Consider the following 21,546-nt stretch of genomic DNA (forward strand, 5'->3'; position numbering starts at 1 on the left):
CTAGGAGCCAGGGGAAAGGTACAGTAGTGTTCTTAATAAAACATTTAGTAGGTATATAAATCTTCAACATTTATTTAGAAATAATTTCAAATGGAATGCTAAAGTACTTAATCCTAATTGACTAGATTGCGGACTATAATTCTATATAAATATAATAATAAATTGTGATCACTTAGATGTTCTCCACTCGGTTCTCCATTAATCATTTTGAAAGATAAGCGAATGTACACTTTACAGATAGTTAACATAGCCGGCGCTCTGCCGGCCAATGGCTATACATTGTAAATCTCAAGGAGTAAGCGACTTTGGAACGTATGATAGGTATATTACAACAGATTTATGTATCGCCATTTTCGCCTATTTTCAAAAATCATAAGCACGCACGATTCAAAAAGGGCCGTGCAAACACATTTGTAGGTACGTAATATTACGTTTCTGCATCCTATCTGTAGGTATGTTGCAAATTATTTTTATCAGGGTCTGCTTATTTTAGCCGTTAGTCTGTCAACAATAGCTAAGAATATAATATAATTAATCCCTATTAAAAATCGGTAATATACCTACTAGGATTGAAACAGAATACTGATATTTATCGTGAGCTCAAATTCGGTGTGTAAGACTACTTGCTATTTACTATCAAAAATTTGGCAACAATTATTATTCTGAGTAGGTATTTACTTATTTAACTTACAGTCCAGGGAATTTATACAAAAACTTCAGATTTGGAAATAGTCTGGGAAATGAGAGCCAAAATGGCAGTTTTCGTGAGTTGAATCATTGGATGTCCTATTTTCGCTATCTCTTAATTTATGGCAACTGAAGTTACGGTAAGTTATGCTTATCTTTTTATAGTGGGGTTTTGTGTAAAGGTGACCAGTAACAAATATTCATGAGAAACCGTTAGGATTTTTTTTAAAAATTTAGTGGCACTCTGATCGAGAGTCTGACATTTTGTGTAGATCAACAATATCTAACAAAAATATCGTACCAAGATCCAGATTTCCGGGACTTTTTCTGAAGAGAATGATCAATTTCCCTGGGCTATTATTGCATTTTCCCGTCATACACCACGCTATTTACCTATTGTTTATTTATATATGCAGTAACGCGTAGGTAACGTTGATTCATAGTAGCAACATCTGCCCACATGTCTTCAAATAGATTTGAATTGGCACATCCATAAAATTATGGTTGTATGCATATCTACGTTGGGGAGAGTCAGCGATATCCATGGGATAGGTATGTGGTCGACGAAATCGTACCTTCGTACGTTCTCATTGGTGTTTGACGTCTGCTAATCTGCACTTGGCCAGCGTCGCTATAACCAAAAGCCTTCTCATTCTGAGAGATCTGTGTTCAGGTAGGTAGTGGGCCCGCTGATATCCAATGTTGAAATGACAAACAACTACATTGTCTAAGATCCGATATTAGAAATATTTTCCTCATTTGTTATTTAATCCTGATAGAGAATATATTATATTATGCTAGATAATGATTAAGATTGATACATCGCGAATATGTTGCATAGCGAAATCACGTGCCGATAATGTTAAGCAATAAAACAAAAAAACAAATGCTTTCGATCAACTTAATATTCGAGCTAAAGTTAAAAGTGGTACGAAATAACCAACTCTCCCCTATATTTATTTTGAGCAACGAAACGCTACATAATAATTTATTTATGTAACGAATATAAATTAGGTAGGTATGTCCAGTGGATCTTTAATTCGTATGATTCCTAATGTTATAATAATAAATCTATCAGCTAGTTTCTAAATATTATAATATTATACTTACCTGACTGCATTACTTTTCAATCATTCGTGTTGTTTATTGTTACCTCTTTACATACTGTAGAGTTCATCTTACTGACTATCATACATAGCGTGAAACATCAGGCAGTTTGTTCACAAACTCTGTTAATTTTTTAGTTTAACAAAACGAAGAATGAAACGATATGCAGTCATGTACCTATAGCTTAAATACTACGGTCAGTATTACAAAATATTTCTTGAAGTAGGTACCTATAATATTTATAACATACAAAAATAAATGCATTTATGATTAGACTAAGTATAACTGAAGATACATTCGATGCAAACTGGAGGGAATTTTAAGAGACCAAAATTTTCTTTTTCAAATACTCGTTCAAAACACATAGGTAATAATGTAATGTGACAACTGCAAGCTTGTTTTTATAATAACTAGTACCTACCTATACATACATTTAGATAAAATTACATTTTGCAGAAGGATATCAAACTATACTCAGACTTTGGATAAAATCTTATTCCCTGATTTTACAACCAATTAGGGTCAAAATATTATTATTATACCTACTTAAATACAATTAATATGTAATACAAAAAGAACTTTTTTATGAGTTTATTCAGTATATTTTGTATGTATGGAAGTACCTATAGATAAGCATTTTAGGAAGATTGAACTATCGCCCAACTATGTACTTATTTATTATCTTACAAACATTTAAAACTATTCTAATACAAAATTATTCCAATAGAATGGATTGCCCTGGTACACTACACTCTAATTAATATTATACCTACATAGTACTCGTATAACCCGAAACGAATGCTCCGAAAAATCTAAATTCTTGAAAAGTAGTTTTATCAAGTAGCCTCATAAAAGTAATAATACTTAGGTCAGATAAATGTACCTCCCAAATATTGAAACAGAACTATTTGAAAATTAATTATTATTGGACCGATTATAAAACAAACACGACTTAAGACGAACTTTTTTTAACAAAACAGAGCATAATAAAATCGGCAGTTAACAAGTTATGATTAATTTGTTAGCTGTCGATAATATAAATTAATTAATTAAATATATATATAATCCGTAAAACAACTCCTCACGCGCCATTTTGACTCTATGTGTCAGTCAACTGGCATGTCAAAAGTACGGTTTACCTTTAAAATGAGGACTAAAATCGTACTTTTGACATGAAATTTGGCAAAAATGGCGCATAAGGAGTCATCTTTTACACATTATACTTACCTACAAAAATTGGCACAAAGATGTAACAACCGGCTTTTTTAGGTAACGGTATTTTTATCAAGAAGACGACAATGATAATATTATTAAGGGTTTAAGTACGAAATTGTCGTTTTTGATATAGTAATCACTTTAGACTAAAATTAAACTTGCAAGGTCCAAATATGTACGTTTAGGGGACGGATGATTTAAGCCAAAACGTGGCGGACATGAGCCGTGCCACGTACGAGGCGCAGACGAGGCACGGACAAGGCACGGATTCAAAACATCAGGAACATTTTATATGAAGCAGTTTATGCTTCACCGTGTCGTGTCCGTGATGCGTCCATGTCTCGGACGTGGCTCGGACGTGCACGTTCATATTTCACTGATTAAATCGCGGGCTAGTTCACTATATATTTTTGAGATCCGGTGAATCAATAACCTTTATTATCAAGAACTTCGGAAAATGATGGCAAAACTCTCAGAGAAACTACTTCGACCTGTCGATCGATTTTGTCATTATTACTCCATGCTTTGTAGACCTCAGACTGCTTGACGGATGTACTTAAGACCTAGCTTCAGTGACTGTTTACCATATTTTCCGTAATTTGGACAATTTGCTACAAGACAAATATTAGGTCCAAAGGCATAAATCATCTTCCCTCGAGAAGCATTGACAATGGATATAAATACTTCGTTGAAATAATTTGTTTTTCGTAGAAACAATTTTGTGTGAATTTTTCAATATAAAACGGTAATTTCATACGTTAACTCCTAATATGAATACCTAATTAATATATGTTAATATTATACTGTGGTATTAATACTGATCATAATAAAAACTTTACCCCTACTTAATTTTTATTAGATCATCTACAAAAAATTCTAAAGTTGTAAACTGCAAGAGTTATTTTGATATGTTACTTTTAAATCAATCTGCGTAAGAAAAAATATATCTTCTGTATCGCCCTCGGAAATTGCAGTTTTTCCGGAATAAAGATAATTTAAACGACTCTGTAAGAAAAGTATTCTTAGTGAATAATATACTTTAGGCTGTTAAATTTTCCATAAAATAAATAAGTCTATGTTTTTCTATTTTTGCCAAAATATTATGTTTATTATTTATTAGGTAGGTCCATAATAAATAATATTTGGAAGCTTATTTTTGGTCAAGTCATTTTTGTTGCTGTAGTTTATATTATAGGTAAATCTGTCAAGTTTAAAATAAACACGTGTTTAATTATTGCTTCTTCAAATTTTTTGTTGTAAGACCGTCACTCTTTATGTGAATTTTCAAAAGTAGCCTATTAAAATGGCTCTACAAAAGTTTAGTATCAGGTAGGTACTTACATTTTAGCAGATTTCTTGTTAAGCTTCTGATATATAGATCCTTTTGCTAATCCTCCTGGTCCTTTGGCTAAACCAGAAGGGCCGCGGGCCAAGGAGAATGTTTTACTTCTCAGTTCAGGTCCATCGGGTTTGACCGATGGACCGCAACGAAGGTCAGGATTTGGACCATTCCATGTCATGTAGTCTTCCCTAGAATATGATATTTCAGTAAGTAATTAGATTATTTCCCGTCTATTTCGTTTGTGAAATTGTTAGTGCGGTTGATCAATCTGGAAAATCTCGATCGAAATCGAATCGATCCCGGGTACGCAGCTCTAACTATTCAGAGTTTTGTGCGTTTGGGGTTATGTCTATTTAATCTGCATCTGGCCAGCGTGGTGAACTGTGGCTGAATTTTTCTTATTCTGAGAGGAGATCTGTGCTTAGTAGTCAGTCGGCGACGGGTTGATGAAGATGATGGTGTAGAATGTACACGCTTTCAAGCAAATTTAAGTATATATAATACACTTACACCCATATTCTAAGTCGCAACCTCGAAAGCCCCTCGACTCCAACTCACTCGAGGGAGCCTCAAGGAATGACTCGAACGAACCTCGAAATTGGTATTCTTAGTTGTAAGGGTAAGGAAATAATGAGGTTCCTCGAATGAGTGTGAGTCGAGTGGAGTCGAGGCTGAGTCGAGGTAAAACTCAACAATTACGTCATTATTTAGAGGAATTTTTCATTTGTTGTGCTGGCTAACCTTATTTTTAAACAAAGTTTTATCTGTAGCGAGGTAACTTTCAATGTCAAGGGTCACATACTTGTGCCAGGATGCTTAAAATTCAAAATACAAATGCAAGCCAACACAAAAACAAACCTAAAATTTTAATAGGTAACCACTTGAAACAAAAAGAAATGTTTGTTAAAAAATGTGTGATACTTGAGAAGCCGATTGCTTGCGACCAAAAATATTTCGTACGTAGTGCTTCACTGTGTTTAGAGTTGCGTTGTCCTGTTACCCAAGTATTATTTTTTGAAATGGCTGGAACTGGAAGACAGTTTTTCAATGAAAATGAAAAGATTTTTCTGCAAGAGCTGGTTTTAAAATATAATTTAAACTCCATGGCAACTACTATGGGAAGTGCAGCAATTAAAAAAACTGCATGGGCTCGCCTAACACAGGAGTTTAATACCATGGAAACAAATTCAAAAGTAAGTACCTACTGTATTTCAGAATATATTTTTTTCTTAAATTTGGCAAACTTTATGAAACGCTTGAGCGCAATATTTTACTAGCTGGCCATCCTAGCTTCGCTCGGGTAAAATTTTAAAATCCTTCAAAGGTTTACGTTGTAAATTCTCTACGCAAATTCTCTTAGGAGGTTTGAGGTGTGCTTTGATACATCAGGTAGTTAGTTTTAATATTATAGTTTTTTTAGTTATATTACCTATATTATACCTTATATTTTGATATAGACTAGCGTATTCCCACGATTTCTTATTGGATTCCAACAAGATTTAAATATCCTATTGAAATTTCTCAAATTATTCCTTAGTGCTATCCTAGGGTTTTCAAGAAATATAATATAATCCTCTTAAATCCAAGTCGTCACTGTTTTATACGTTAAAGATGGCAATTTTTTTTTCAGAGAACTGAAGCTCAACTCAAAAAAATGTTGGGATAATTTGAAAACCAGACGCAAAAGTGTGTTAGCCCAAGAGAAAAGGGAAAGGATGAGAACAGGCGGTGGATCTTTTAATCCTTTACCTAGTACCTCTAGTTCAGACCCGGTACTGGAAGCTGCTCTTGATGAGCAAACAGATGTGGAGTTAACAGATGTTATTGACAGTGATAATATTCCCTGCAGTGAAGGTAAATGTCACAAAAAAATATATAAAAAGACGGCAATTTGTATGATTTTTAATATATGGTTTTTTTGGTTCACAGAACTGCAAATAGGCCATTTGATCTTCCCATCTACACCTCAAGATCTGCCTGTTACCTTTGAAAGCAGAACACAAAGTTTAAATGAGTCTGTGGCAGAAAGAGGTAAAGTACTCGTAATTAACATTTTAAAAATCATAAAAAAATCTGGAGTATTTGATATGCCTTAAAAATTTATTTCAGAATTTCCTTCAAGTATAGTAGTAATAAAAAATATAAAATAGACTGCAGAAAAATCTTAACTAACCATGCTTTTTATTATTTTCACAGATAACATTGTAAACACTCCGCCTCGGCTCCCTGAGTCTCATTTGACTGATTATACTGCAGCTTCATCACAAGGTACTTGTAAAAAATATAGTATACCTAGTAGCGCGTAGCGCGACGATAGCCAAGTGGTCAAGACGTCGGCCTCCTATTCGGGAGGTCGGAGGTTTGATCCCAGGCCGTTGTACGTTTACAGCAATTAAAATATTATCACTTGCTTACCTGAGAGTTCTCCATAATGTTTTCGAAGGAGTGTGAAGTCAGCCAATCCGCACTTAGCTAGAGTGGCAGATTATGGCCTAAACCCGTCTCATTCGGAGAGGAGGCCCGTGAGCCGGCGACTATTTTCAAGAAATCAAAAACATATTGCTGAACTGTTTAGGGCTTGTAATATAATTATGACTGTTACTTTTTTCAGGATCAAGAAATATTAGAACTAAGGCAATTGAAGAGGAGTTCAACATCCGACAAAAAAATTATGAACGATCCCAAAAAAGAGAAGAAGAACTTCACAAGTTCAGAATCGCAGAGAAGGAGTGGATGGTGAAGGCAGCGGAGGAGAATTTCTTTAGGTCTAAAGCTGAGAGGGAAGCTGCAGAGGAACTTCTTCACTGCAATAGGGCTAGGAGAGAAGAGGCTGAACTAGCTTTATTATTATTTAAAAATAAAAACATGAAAAACTAATTCAGAGCTCTGTTTTATTTTATTTTATTTTTTTTATAACTATACATCATACATTATTAAGTCGTGAGTAGTATTTATAAGATAGAATATTATTATCTAAATATATAAAAAGAAAAGGTGACTGACTGACTGACTGATCTATCAACGCACAGCTCAAACTACTGGACGTAACAGGCTGAAATTTGGCATGCAGATAGCTGTTATGACGTAAGCCTACTCCGCTAAGAAAGGATTTTTGAAAATTCAACCCCTAAGGGGGTAAATTACAAGCTTGAAATTTGTGTAGTCCACGCGGACGAAGTCGCGGGCATACACTAGTTAATAATAAAAGCTTTTTTTAAAAATTCTTACATTACTTCTTAACTCTATAACATAACATTATTTATTACAACTTTGTTTAAAAACTATTTCCCTCAAATATCCTTAGGCTATTTTTCTAATCCTATTTTTGCGTATTGTCTTATTTATTTTAATTTAATTTTTTTTAAATGGAATTCTTGTTCTTATAATAAAATATGTATATAAAATATTTACATGTAAGTAGTATTTAACAAACTATGAACAAACTTTAATTAAAACAAGTAGGTAAGGTTGAAAATAATTATACATATAGTACCTACTACTAACTAAAATGTCTTGCTATAAATGCAGCCCTAATAACGCTACCTCGTGCTGTATCACTACTGTGTAAGACTGGAACAACATCAAGGTTGGGCATGGGTTCAGGTATCTCTTGATTGGTCTCAATACTAATGTTATGCAGCACAGCACATGCTACTATGATATTACATGTATTTGGTAAATTGTTTTGTAATTTTCTATTCAAACAGGCGAACCTTCTTTTCCATACGCCATTAAACCTCTCTATAATATTTCTAGTGCTGATATGAGCTCTGTTGTACCTAAACTCAGGTTGAGTTTGTGGATTATGTACAGGCGTGTACATGTATGACGACTGGGCATAACCACTATCGCCAATCAGTAAGCCTGCAAGTTCCCTTTCTTCAAATCTCATGTGACATCTGCTGTTTGTAAATATTCTAGAGTCATGAACTGACCCCGGCCAACGTGCTACAATGTCGTATATTTCCATTTGTGGGCCACATACTATTTGCACATTTATCGAAAACCAACCCTTACGGTTGCGAAAAACTTCACCGTTTTGCCGATTTGGATTTTTTATAGGTATGTGTGTACAATCAATGCATCCTATAACCCCAGGAAATCCGGCAACGCGATGAAACTGCATCTTCACATTTGCTTGCTCAGGAGCATCGGGAAACTTGACGAAGCGTCCTATTTTTAAAGCTAAAGCCTTAGAAATATTAGCCACAATCTTTGATATCACGTCTCCACAAACGATCTGCAAACAATATCAATAATAATAATTAAAGTAGGTAGGTCCTATCAATTCCATCTTATTAGGTAATCAATCTTAAGTAATTAACCACTTACTTGAAAATTTCCGGTTGAGTAAAATCGCAAAGCTACTAGCACTTGAATTATCGGTGGAATTGGCAATCCACGATTATTACAGTTTGCACTATTTTGGAATAATAGCGGTAACAAAAACTCCGCCACAATATTTTTGGTGAAGCGAAATCTAATTTTGAACTCATTTTCATCAAAAACCTCTATCGGATTTTCTGCATCACGTAAATAACGTCGCGATAAATAATTATAGGGATTATCGTACATATATTCTATGAATTCTTCGAAAGACATTATAAAAATCAGGTAAAATATGCGTTGTTTGATTACAAATCACTTAAAAACTTCCTTAAGGTAGATGGCGATCAACCTTACGTTTGACAGTTGCTTCCTCGACTCGCACTCACCTCGAGTGAGGAAACTCTTTGAGTTGAGGTGAAAAGTTACAATTAAGAATATAAAATCGCCTCACTGAGCTTGAGTCGAGTCGAGTAAATCATGAGGTCACGACTTAGAATATGGGTGTGAGTTATCATTATTTTTTACAAATAACAAATACTTACAAAAGTAAGTCATCCTTAGGTCCCTGTCGAAGGAATGGATTCGCTCCGATATTTGCCCCGGAATATTGAGATTTGTGTTTAGATTCAGCATTGTTGGTCGTTTTCAGAATGGGCCTGTGACATGAACACACATAAGTCAATATAATATTATTGTTTGCAAGAAGCGCATACCTACAGTCCGTTCAATATAGCTTTTCCCCTGCCGTCAATGTTGGCACCATTGCTTTGTTTGCTTTATTCCTGAGCTTAAGGTTTATTATTGTGTAATTTGCAATGGTGCCAATATAACGTCAGGGGAAAAGTTATAGTGAATGGACTGTAGTTTCGATATTTCTTGGAGCGCAGGCAGTAGGTAATTTTGGTGACGTTAAAAATTCTGTATTTGAGACATTTTGTGATACTGTTGAAATACCTTTCTCTTCAAAAACAGAATCTATATAGTTAAGGAAGTAGGTACACACTTTCCGTGATCCATTTTTACCTGAATGTAGGTAGGTACCTATATAAAAGTAGGTCTAAACTAATAGACATAAAATCACAAACATTTTCCATTCATTTTTTTATATACATATAAGTACACTGCAGACCAAAAGCAGTAAAATACACGTAAAAAGCTTTACGGAAATCATTCTTAAAATCACAACATCAAGCCAATAGTAAGAGAAGTCAGTAGTAAGTTAACAATAGTTAAGTATAACCATAATATAGAGCAATAGCTGAGTTTGTTGTCGGTTCTTTCTGAATCGATCGATGGTAGAGACATACAGATGTAGCATAAGAGATACTAGATACTTATGTTGTCCTACATAAAACAAATAAATTTTTATTTTTATTTTAACTATAGTCATACATATACCTAGTCATAAAAAACTGTGGAAATCTATAAGACACAAAACTTGCAAAATTCTAAATTAAACGTTTGTGTCATCATCCCCCTATACTCCTGTGTTACTTAGTTCTATACTTTATATATATACGTATTTGTTTTGTGAAATATTAGCTATACACTATACATGCTGAAACCTATAAAACAATTTAGTGTAACTAAGATAATAAAATTATTCAAATATTGCTAATAAAATTAATGATTGGTTATGGATGTAATGACTGTCGACTTTCTAATGTACACTATTCTAATTAAATATGACGACGTAAAATAAGGAAATACGAATCTATATTTCCTTAAATTAATTAATCCATGTGAAAATCTACGCACCCATGACAAAAATAATTAATGGGTAATTAATTAATTTTTTTTGTAGTTAGTGATTTGTTGTTTGGAGAGATACATAATAATGTTTGATATATTCAAACCACTTCAGAAAAAACATGCAATTAAACAATTATTTAAACAGTACCACACTAGCACTAAATCCTAAAACGAGCAATACCTATAGAACATGTCAACTTCCACATTACTGAGTCTACATTGAAAACTTAAATAAAACATAGAAATGCAAAGAAAATTTTAGTTTCATGTCTTCCCAACGTTTTGCCCAGCTTGAAAGATTTTTGTTTCGCTTTATATCAATGTTCACGATAACATAAAATCTTAGGATAGACGTAATTGTCTAAATCTGATCACACATGTAACGTATGCGCGTACGTGCTGCATTTTTACTTCAGCTCTACACCTATTCAAAATGCTAATGACTTTTACTAAATAAAGGATGATACTTATGCAACACGCAAGGCGTAGTAAGATGTACGATTGGCTTTATTCGATATGTATCCAAAATAAAATACGTACCTACCTATCCACAGGAAAATTTTAAAACAACTAACAAGCATTACAAGACGTACCATCCAGTTGTAGCTAAGCTAAAAGGGCTAGACTGCACAGCGATATATTACCACGTATAGGTAGATACAACAAATTATTAATATATTATTGTAATATATACATATTACAAAATGGTATTGTTTTGTAATTACATTATTTAAACTAGCAATTTAAATGCGTAGTTTGATGAAAAATTGAGATCTCATCATTCAAGGACTAATACACGCTTACAAGCGTAGCGATTGAAGGTATTCAATTGAAAGTGCTGCGATCTAAGTCTAATACGTTACTGACATTTCAGAAAATGTGACCAATAATTTCGAAGGTATTCTATTTAGGCTTTTATCCAGACTATGTGTCCGATAGCCGACCTCAATCTAGGTTTCTATTTGCTATTTTTTTTACAATCATTTACAAAAGTGTTGTTTCCTAAAAATTATCGGTAGACACAATTGAATGCAGTGATATTGCGCAATACTGGCCAAGCTTTACATGCAGGAACGTACTTTAAATGCTCGGTCCACGTCTTGAGGCGGCGTGCCACTGGCGCAGCGGGCGGACTCTGCTCGTGCTCCACCGGGCTGATGCTAACCGTACGGAATGTTATGAGTATGACTGATGTTGGAGAGGCGAGATTGGTTATGTCATGAAAAAGCTTTTGGAACAGAGCATATTTTTTAACGTTGTCACGACACAGTCTTATCCTGCATAGCTGAATAGCATGGAAGTTCAGAATCATTTGTTAAAATCTCAATTGTTATAATTGACTATAGTATTCTTGCTACAATTGCTCAATTCATTCAAAAATGAGTGCCGATCAGAAGAAAATGCGATCCTCATAATAGGTGGTCAAATTTTGATACTGGGTTTGTTGGTTTGGTTACTTACTAACACATCCAATGGAAATTTAACTGTGAGACTACTACTATAGCAGATAGCAAATTGCACGTCAAGCCGCAGGTAACGCATTTTTCAAAACTGGAATTACGTGCTGACTGTTAATGCAATCGCAATTTATTGGCGAATATAAATTTTAATATTCGGAATTCCCAGCGCGGTGCGATTCCGCTCGGGTGTAATGTGTGATCAGCATAATTTGATTTAATTATTCAATTCACGTGAAATTTTCAAAAAATTACTGCTTAAATAATATCTTTTCAACGGAGATCGTTTTATTCGCTAAAGTAATTAAATTGTTCTCTCTCTCATTTGAAAACAAGCGATCTAGGGGCTATCGCAAATGTTATAAGCCCAGATTCTAGGTACCTATAAATAAATACCTAAAAGTTGGTATATTGACTTTAAATTAATAGAAGTCTAATTCAGCCTGAGTGTTTTACAATAGTGCCCAAACAACGTACTTTTTTCAAAAAATCTATAACTCATAAATAATCTCGCCTGAAATTATAATTTTAGAGAAGGGCAGCATAAACATTTGGGTATTTTACATATCATATTTTCTATCCTATCATTAAATATACAACACTGGAGCATTCTTGAATGTTAAAAGTAAACGTTTATGCAGCCCTGTGCATTATTATTATTATTATGAGAAGCTAAGAAGCAGTGTGATTAAAATTGTACGCAAATCGTTAATATAGATAAATATTTACGGAAATATTTACTTAGTAAGTACCTGAGTTAATAAAAAGTATGTTAGAAAGTCAAAAAATAAGTGTACCTAGGTTAATTTTATTATTATTTAATGTAAAATGTGCAAATGTACAATTTTATTTACCGTGGCAGTAAATGCACAAAATAGAGAGGTAGGTAGGTAATAAGGTACTTTCAGTTTCCACGCTTGTGACGGTGAGGTCAGCCTAAAGCTGCGGTTTCCTAAGAGAGCGATGCCGCCATATAGCGATCGTAATGTAGCGTCTATCAAAGTTTCAGTCACTCAAATATTATTATCTACAAGAACATAATAGCGCGTGGTTTTCTAGCTCTGGTGTCAACAAAAGGATTATGTGTTTGGTCGACTAATCGGGTTTTGAAAAGATGACGTGATAATTTTTCATACCATTTATTAATAATCTGATTTGTCTGCTAAACACATCTCATTTCGATACCGGGCCTAACGTTACATAGCGTTGCCGTTATTTGCATGGGGGCCATCTTTGGGTGCTGAATAGTTTTATTCAATAGCGATGCAAAATGAGTTGCAAGTCACAACTGGAGCAGCGAAGATTTCATTATGTTTACTGAATTTTATTACGGTCGTCTTTTACTTACATACACTGCTTTGCCGTTATATTAAGCCCGCAATTTGGCGGCATGGTTTTAGCAATGGTGGTAGGAAACCACAGCTTAAGTTAGTTAAATAACGGTTATTTCTAGGCTTAGTTTAACGTCGAATGCGCCTCGTGGGTGCATCTGTCATCATGCGTTAAGTTGAGACAAACTGCTGCTACCTCTCTATTTGTGGAAAATACAAATAATTGTTATGTGGGAATGAAACTAAATTTAAAGTATTATATTACCCTTTCTTCAAGTCGACAGTATCAGGTCGCCTCATATCCTTGAGTTCTGTAGTGATAACTACTTTTGGCGTTTCCTCTTCTTGTTCGACAGCCGTCAATATTTGTTCAGCCCGCTCTTGGTTAAAATCTACACTCTCTAATGCTATGGACACAACCCTTTCTGGCACCCTGCTGTATTTGTTTTGAAGTTTCCGCTTCACTGTAGGCAAAGGGCAATGCCAGAATTTCACAGACAAAAAACCAGTATCGAAATAATTAATCCATACTAATATTATAAATGCGAAAGTGTACAGAATAAGTTTACATCCCGGAGAAGGACATAGAATACTTTTTAACTCGGAAAATCAAAGAGTGGGAACTCCCACAAGATTTTAAAAACTTAAATCCACATTGACGAAGTCGCGGGCATCATCTGGTTAAGTATATAAATTGTAGTATTATAATTATTAATTTTGTATGGATTTTGTGTTGTACTCCAAAGTCATCATATTTTGCATTTAGCCAGTCAAGAAAGGGAAACTAATAGGAATACTAAGTAGGTTGCTGGTTAAGGTGGACTTTCGAGTCGAGCGTCAACGACACCGCAACAGAGCGTCAGACTAATGCCCTCTATAAATGTAGGGAATGTCATTAGAGCGCAGTGATGCAGCCCTCAATGACGATAGCTTAGTAAAAACTAATCTTTTAATCTAACCATACGCAATACATAACGTAAGTATAAATTATTTTTAACTAGCTTTTGCCCCGCGGCTTCGCCCGCGTAGTAAGTGTATTCCTGAACATTACAAACTAATTCCAAACATTCCACAACATTCCACAACATTCCAGAATGTTCTAGAACGTTCGAACTCACGACAGATCTTACTTTATATACCCCTATCAGCAGGTAGCTTTACCCATAGAGAAAAGTCTTCGAATGGTCCACAATGTTCCAGATTCCAGAATATTCGACACACATTGAGAATGTTCTGGAATATTCTACAATGATCTGGGATATTCTGTGGAATTCTCTCGAAAACTCTCGAATGTTCTTGACTATTCTAGCAATTTCTATAGGGCGAAACTTCCAACCCTTATATCTTCAAAAGCACACCCTTTAGGTAAAAATGGGAACCTTCTTCATGGACGGGAGATAGACAGCTATCACACCACCTTGATCGTACCGGGACTCATTCCTGAGTTTTAGCGGCACGCACATTGTACACTTTCTTTTATTATATATTATATATATTGATTTTACTAAGATTTTTTTAATGAAAATATTATGATAAAACTTAAAGCTAGCCTTATTTAATCTATATACGAGAATATAAAAGAGAAATACCACTCACTCACTCAATCACTGACTAATCACGAAATCTCAGGAACTCCTACAAACTCCTACAAACTTGGAATTTGGAAGGTAGGTTCCTTCTAGGACGTATGTGTCAGCTAAGAAACTGTTTTGAGAACATCCCCCCCCCCCTAAGGGGGTGAAATGGGGGGTGGAAGGTTATATGAAAGTCCTATGCTTTTAAAGTTAGAGTCGTGAAAATCGACATTTAGGTTATTAGCTTTAAATAATAAAAATCTGTATGATTCAATTTGGGAAATTCCCCCCTCAAGGGTGGTAAAATAGGGGGGAATGTTTTTATAGAAAAGTTTTAACTATTGTCATTTTTACTAGAAATTTGAAACGTAGGTTCTTTCTAGAGGGTAGGTATCAGAAGAAAGGATCTAACTAAATTTTGAAATGGGGGTTGAAAAGTTATGTGAAACTCCTATGTTTTTGAAGTTGATATGAAAATTGGCACTTAGGTATTCTGGGTTCCGTGCCTTAAGGTGAGACTGAGTGAGTAGGTAAGTGAAGCCTTTTGCAGCGGGAAAATTTCAGATCTCACGAGATACCAGAAATATTACGCGGACGAAGTCGCGGGCAACTGCTAGTTACTATATATATCATGCCCGCGTGCCAAGAATACTGGCTGCATTTCCGCCCTGTCAGCCAGGCTGATCCGTTGCGCAAAAAATGAACCAGCCCTTCTGTCACCAGATGAGAAATTGGTGCATACCTAAACCTCTCAGTGTAATTATTCAATACGGATTTTATTTTCATTCAGAACATTGTAGGTACAACGATGTTTAAAACTTGTATTAAACATTTACTTTTTAAAATTAACAAGAACTCACATTCATTTTTTTCTTCTGCAGTCTTTACTATAACTACTTTTTTAGGCGGTTGTGGTATTTCTTTGTCTTTCTTCTTTTGTTGAGTCAGAATAGTCTCCTTCTTTGTGAACCCCATAGAAAGAAGTTCTTCACTAGCCTTTTGCACGTTGTTGTCCTTATTAGCTAATACATCTAGAATTAATGTCTCTTCGGCTTTTGGGAAGACACTTTTTAAGTACCTAAAAATATGAATTCAGTGTTTGAAAAATTATACGGTGCAGGTAGTAGTGAGGTCCATTTTGAGTGCTCCGGACATACATAGGTGCGCTTTCAACATGCGTTTGAACTTGCGTCGAGGTATGCGTCAGCTAAGCTGCCGAAGCAAAGCATGCAGTAACGCATGCGTCTACTCATAGTAAGTATTAATTTATATATTAAAGTGGTGCATGTTGCGTGTAAGTCACAAAAGAGGAAGAGGATGCATGAGTGTGTTCGATAATGCATGCACCACAGGAATTGATGCATGCGCTATTGTCAGCGAACATGAGATATTATGTCTGGGTAGTTAGCGAATGCGTCAAAAGGAAGTAGAAAGCGCACCAGTGTATTTAGACATTTAATGACAAATAGGTACACAATGGCGGAAACGGGAAATAAAAACAGAAAACAGAGTTTTGTAAATATTTTTTGAACCTTACTTTATCCATACCACTTTTACCATAATAAGTACTTACTTTAACTTCATTTTTGGTGATTGATGCTTAGTTTGCGTGTCAACAATTTTCGTATTGGCATAATAGCTGGAAGCACCAGACGCTGGCCGTAGTAATAATGGTGATCCTATATAAAATAAAAATGTGTGTTAACTATAACGCGTGAGTCATAATAACATGTATCTACAAATTACGAAGATATACTAATTACAACTATAATTCGGATAAGGTAGATTACTTGAAGTCGTTTGGGCATATTTTGCAGTTCTGTCTACGCTGACCTTTAGCTTGCGGAACCTGCAGATATACAGAGTGGAGGCGCAGCAATTTTAGATAACTTAAGCTTTGTCCTAAGTAGGTACTAGGTATTATTGAAAAAGTATAACAATTTGATGTTGGCTGATTAAAAGGACGTGTGGCTTGATTGCGACAGCCAACTCGATACGATACGATAGTGATAATTATAATATAGTTATAATATAACGGTCTAAATTAAAAGTAAAATAAAACAAAATTAAATTAAAACTAAAATAAATTAAATTACTTAAATCTAAAATCTCACCGAGACCACCGCAGCGAGGCATTGTACCCATGATTCTGGCAGCATTATCCCTTTGGATGGCCAAACTAATCCGAATGAGTAATGAGGTACATAACTAACTAATGAGGTTTTCGATTTTATTTAATTTATTTTAGTTTTAATTTAGTTCTAGAATAAGTTTGGTATTTTTGTTTTTTGTATCTTCCTATTAAATAAATTCTTTGATTAAGTAGTTTTAATTTACTTTTAAGTTTTTTAATATAATTGCAATAACAATAAAAAAATATAACGGTTGCCAAAATTTAAAAAAAAAACATCCACCGATAATGAGTGTGTCACGAATATAAACCAAAGTAGTATTACTTCTTTCGCATACGTAATGGATACACGGAAATATTTATTAAAAAATATTAGATATACGATGGGGTATTTACCTTGTGGAGTACCCGTCAAAGGTGTAAAATGATTAGAACTGTGCATAGATCCTGACATCCCCTTGGCAAATTGCAATGCTGAATATACCCCCATAGCACTTTTTTGCAAGCGCGTTGTTGAAGGTGACATTGTTAGAGGGCCCGGAGTAGTGATTGGATGTTTCTCCACTTGAAGAGCACTAACTACTACCGCTTCACGATTGTAATACCTGGGCAAAGAGTTGTTGAAACATGTTCAAGAGGAATTGATTTAAGTATGTACATAATAAAAGGATAACTGATGACTGACATTCAAATCAATGTATTCACAGCTTAAATATATACATGTATATATATATATATATATAAATACGCATCATCGAGAAGCCATTAGCTGTAGTAGAAACATGATAAAAGAAAAAGACTTGAGTAAGCTCTTTAAAAAAGGATCCTATTGAAAAATAATAATAGTTCCATTTCGTTTCCTTTACTTACGTACTTAATTAAATTAAGTAATTTTGAATTAAGTACGAATTCATACGTAGGCCGTGTCATTATGGGACCACCTTAAGATAGAATTTTCTGAGATTCCCCACAAGCGATGCAGAGTTGTGTTAGCAAAAATTATGGTGTTGCAGCAAAAATTTTCCAGTGTGGAAAAAGATTTGAATTAGAGGCGTAAAAAACCACCAATAATACGATGCTAATTTTGCTAGCGTGGACTCTGCTTTCACACCCATATTCACAACGTCACTATAAGGTCTCATAGTTCACTCGAACGCACAGGGTACAGAAGTCAGAAGAGCAGGAAGAGCTATTCATAAACAACACTTTAGGCGGCGCAAAGTGTGTCAAAAGGTGACAATGTCAGCACAAAATGACTTCTCACGAGCCATTTCAACTCTAAGGGTCAACTATCATGTCAAAAGTACAGCAGCTTGATTGCGGTAGAATGACAGCTACAATGTCACGAGCGCAGTTAACCCTGCCCCTAATTGTGTAAAAAAAAACGTATTAATCGCTATCGTCATCGGCAGCAAATTCTGTCTCTTGATTGGCTGTGAAAAAATGTAAACAGCGAATCAACCAATCAAAGGGCAGAATTTGCTTTCGACTACGATAACGATAGATACGTTTTTCTTACACAACGGGGGGCAGATTGGTTGATGCTCGTTCACTATTGGCTACAATGTATTGTTGCAACAAGGATAGCATAAATTCAGCCCATCCCAACTATTGCGATTGTAATAATGATTGATGCAGGTTTTCCGGAATCGACCTACAGTTCACCTTTTGACATGACAATTATTGACACATAAACTTAAAAGATTCCGACGAATTGAGAACCTCCTCCTTTTTTTGAAGTCGGTTAAAAATGGCACGTGAAAAGTCATTTCGTACGCATAATATGCCTAATATGTATCTATTGTAGAGCCAACGAGACATTGCGTTATCGACCTTTTGCTGTCCGATATCAAATTACTTACTTCTTCTTATTTTGCTTTGTGGCTTTTAGTAGTGCCACCAAGATATCAAAGTAATGTGTGCGAGATTGCACACAATATTATTTTGTATGTAACTGACAGATGTCAAAAACGCAATCTCTCGTTGGCTCTATAATACCTGCTATGCATTAGTAAGTATTAAGTATTGTAACCACGGAAACATGTTGCACTTACTTTTTCAGTAAAATTTTGATGTGCGTTTCGCTAACAGTTGGAAACATAGCACTTATTTTGGCAACAAGTGCATCGGTGTCCGAATTAAGGGTGAGAGTGTCTTGAAACTTTTCATTTAGGTGGGAAACTCGACCAGGGATTGGGCTGCCTTTTGGAGTGAGGCAAAGTGCCCGACCCAATATTGGGCTGTCACTTGGTGTCGCGAATGCTCTCGGATCCTTGAAATATATATATAAAGTATCAGTATGTAATTACACAGTTTTTTTTCACCCAGCTCCTCTTTTTATACTAGGTATAATATATTACTGATAACATTTATGAACATTTATGTGCACTAATTGTTGCAAATATACTTACGATATGAGGCTTGAGTCCTTTGGGATGGAACATTTGCGGACTTTGCTGAGCTTGGAATGCATGTTGTAGACGGACTGGGGAAGGATACGGATGTACATGGTAGGGAGAGCCGTGCGTTGACTGTGCAGTTCCATAGTACAGACATGGAGAAACAAACCACACTGTGAACTGGTGCGAGTGCTGAGTGGCGGCATATTAACACTGCTCTCAAAATCTTGATCAAAAAATGAAAACATTAAAATATTTTTTTATAAACAATATAAATAAACAATATTTTTATATAATACTAATACACTTCAATGGTATAAAAAGCCACACATTAAGTATACGTAGTTATATTATTTTATTTTTATTAATACAAGCTAGTAGCGAGCAGTTGAGTCACGATGGTACTATGTATTACCGCCATTTATCCGTCAGTGGCTCTTGCGAAGCTATTTTTATCCGCCCTTATAATTTTCAATCTTTCTATACTAACTTATAATAAAATTGTAATGGAATAATTTATGTACAGTAAATATATATATATATATATATATATATATATATATATTTATAAAAAACCTTTCTGGGCTCTATATATATATATATATATATATATATAGAGCCCAAAAAGGTTTTTTAAATTTTTTGTTGGTCTGTATGTCTGTCTGTCCCTGTCTGTGCATGCATCACGTTGAAACTACTGAACGGATTTGAATGCAACTTTGCATACTAGGTAGGCACTCAAGGGTTATTATATAAGTAGTAAAGTTTTATACCGAAAAATCATAGGGTTCCTTTGGGATATAATATTAGGGAATAAAACTTTTGTCAATGCATGTATAGTACGCGCCAGATCGAGATAGCAATCGGGATATGAGGCAGGGGGACACGCCGCGCGCCTGCGCTCATTCGCACAGGGTTAGCGCAGGGGCTGTGCGGGAGTGCAGGGCATTCCCTCCTGGATTACCATCTCGACCTGTCGCGGACTAAATATTGTACGTAGGTATATAAATCCGTCAAATCTGAACCCATTTTTAACCGATTTCCAAAAAGGAGGTGGTTCTCAATTCGGCCCGTTTGTTTTTCGACTTTTTAGCTGTGTCTAGGACTACTTAGCTGTGTCTCTGTGGCTTAGTCTGTGACTTCCCATGGATTTAGGCTTTTGAAAACCCTGTGGGAACTCTATTATTTTCCTGGCAAAAAGTAGCCTATGTAATCTCTATATCCATGCAACCAATCACATCGATCCATTGCTCCATTGCGGAGTGATTGAGGGACAGTGCAATAAACACACTTTCGCATTTTACCTATACTATGGATAGTGTTAATATAATATAATAAATAGGATTCGTCAATCATTCCAACCACAACCACCCATTTTCACAAAGCGTAATAATTAATTTGTAAAATGTAGAATAACATGAAATTATTCACCCACCTGAGGATGAATGCATTCCAGCGCAATATGATGCGCCGCACTTTGAATTGATTTGTGTCTTGAACGTATTTCTTCCATTTGTAATATATAAGAACCACTTTATATCTTGTTTGCTTCGGAACTTTGCAAATTATATGAATATACAACAATTAATATGCGATTGAATAAATTACCACATTACCATTTTATTACAGTCAAATTACAGTATTTTGATATTTCCCTCCTTTAATTTGTTTGGCAGATTTTCGTACAGCGGAAGCCCGGATGCAAGCAAACTAATACGGCAACATTGGATAAGAAACTGATTTTGAGACGTGCCGTAACGACGGCGTTAGTCTTCAATTCTGCCGCATAACATTGCGTAATGTTCAAAAAATCAATACGAACTCGTGCTTGCTTAAACCTGCGTCAGTGATCGACTCACAATGTTTGACATTTTTCTAAAGTTACCCATTGCCACTGTATTACATTTTTTTTTTCTAAATATTACAATAAAACTTAAAGCTAGCCTTATCTAATTACTATATAAATCATGACCGCGTGGAATGGTGCCAAGAATACTGGCTGCATTTCCGCGCTGGACAGCCAGGCTGATCCGTTGCGCAAAAAATGAGCCAGCCCTTCTGTCACCAGATGAGGCTATTAATCGCGGTGAAATGTCTCGTAAAAAATTTTTAGCACTAAGACTCCATGGCCCCAGGGTCTCCACGGCAAACGGCACAAAAATGTAACTCTCTATAAGAGAGGCATACTTGCGCCGCTTGCAGTTTTCAGCTGTTTCTGCTGC

At 35.2% G+C, this 21,546-nt stretch overlaps 3 protein-coding genes across 4 annotated transcripts; 1 reads left to right on the forward strand and 2 right to left on the reverse strand.

Annotated features, from left to right (window-relative positions):
* Positions 1 to 54: 54 nt before the first annotated feature.
* LOC117995892 (uncharacterized) lies at positions 55 to 21,093 on the reverse strand. Of its 2 annotated transcripts, XM_034983908.2 has the most exons (11): positions 20,760 to 21,093; positions 19,337 to 19,456; positions 18,980 to 19,197; positions 17,322 to 17,530; positions 16,368 to 16,473; positions 15,655 to 15,872; positions 13,486 to 13,684; positions 11,512 to 11,592; positions 9,223 to 9,336; positions 4,351 to 4,539; positions 55 to 4,014 (listed from the first exon to the last, which is right to left on the reverse strand). In XM_034983908.2, exons 1-11 carry the CDS (start codon positions 20,835 to 20,837, stop codon positions 4,005 to 4,007), a joined length of 1,542 nt encoding a protein of 513 aa, XP_034839799.1. In that variant the 5' UTR covers positions 20,838 to 21,093; the 3' UTR covers positions 55 to 4,004. The 2 variants fall into 2 exon arrangements, with proteins under 2 accessions (XP_034839799.1, XP_034839800.1); XM_034983909.2 differs by lacking the exon at positions 11,512 to 11,592.
* On the forward strand, positions 4,859 to 7,228 carry LOC138404532 (uncharacterized). Its single transcript, XM_069508785.1, has 5 exons — positions 4,859 to 5,544; positions 5,982 to 6,205; positions 6,281 to 6,382; positions 6,548 to 6,619; positions 6,963 to 7,228. Exons 2-5 carry the CDS (start codon positions 6,067 to 6,069, stop codon positions 7,226 to 7,228), a joined length of 579 nt encoding a protein of 192 aa, XP_069364886.1. The 5' UTR covers positions 4,859 to 5,544; positions 5,982 to 6,066.
* On the reverse strand, positions 7,268 to 8,953 carry LOC138404533 (putative nuclease HARBI1). Its single transcript, XM_069508786.1, has 2 exons — positions 8,684 to 8,953; positions 7,268 to 8,591 (listed from the first exon to the last, which is right to left on the reverse strand). Exons 1-2 carry the CDS (start codon positions 8,951 to 8,953, stop codon positions 7,851 to 7,853), a joined length of 1,011 nt encoding a protein of 336 aa, XP_069364887.1. The 3' UTR covers positions 7,268 to 7,850.
* Positions 21,094 to 21,546: the final 453 nt, after the last annotated feature.

This window comes from Maniola hyperantus, chromosome Z (assembly GCF_902806685.2).
Source record: "Maniola hyperantus chromosome Z, iAphHyp1.2, whole genome shotgun sequence".
Taxonomy (NCBI): domain Eukaryota; kingdom Metazoa; phylum Arthropoda; class Insecta; order Lepidoptera; family Nymphalidae; genus Maniola; species Maniola hyperantus.

What these genes read in the sequence shown, in the direction of transcription:
- LOC138404533 (XM_069508786.1), bottom strand. Translation starts at nt 8,953, where the DNA reads ATGTCTTTCGAAGAATTCATAGAATATATGTACGATAATCCCTATAAT. An exon ending in ACTCAACCGGAAATTTTCAA is followed by an intron (nt 8,592 to 8,683) that starts GTAAGTGGTTAA and finishes TATTGTTTGCAG; the next exon opens with ATCGTTTGTGGAGACGTGAT.
- LOC117995892 (XM_034983908.2), bottom strand. Translation starts at nt 20,837, where the DNA reads ATGGAAGAAATACGTTCAAGACACAAATCAATTCAAAGTGCGGCGCAT. An exon ending in TTTGACGGGTACTCCACAAG is followed by an intron (nt 16,474 to 17,321) that starts GTAAATACCCCA and finishes TATTTTATATAG; the next exon opens with GATCACCATTATTACTACGG. An exon ending in CCTAAGGATGACTTACTTTT is followed by an intron (nt 4,540 to 9,222) that starts GTAAGTATTTGT and finishes ATCATATTCTAG; the next exon opens with GGAAGACTACATGACATGGA.
- LOC138404532 (XM_069508785.1), top strand. Translation starts at nt 6,067, where the DNA reads ATGAGAACAGGCGGTGGATCTTTTAATCCTTTACCTAGTACCTCTAGT. An exon ending in TAATATTCCCTGCAGTGAAG is followed by an intron (nt 6,206 to 6,280) that starts GTAAATGTCACA and finishes TTTGGTTCACAG; the next exon opens with AACTGCAAATAGGCCATTTG. An exon ending in TACTGCAGCTTCATCACAAG is followed by an intron (nt 6,620 to 6,962) that starts GTACTTGTAAAA and finishes TACTTTTTTCAG; the next exon opens with GATCAAGAAATATTAGAACT.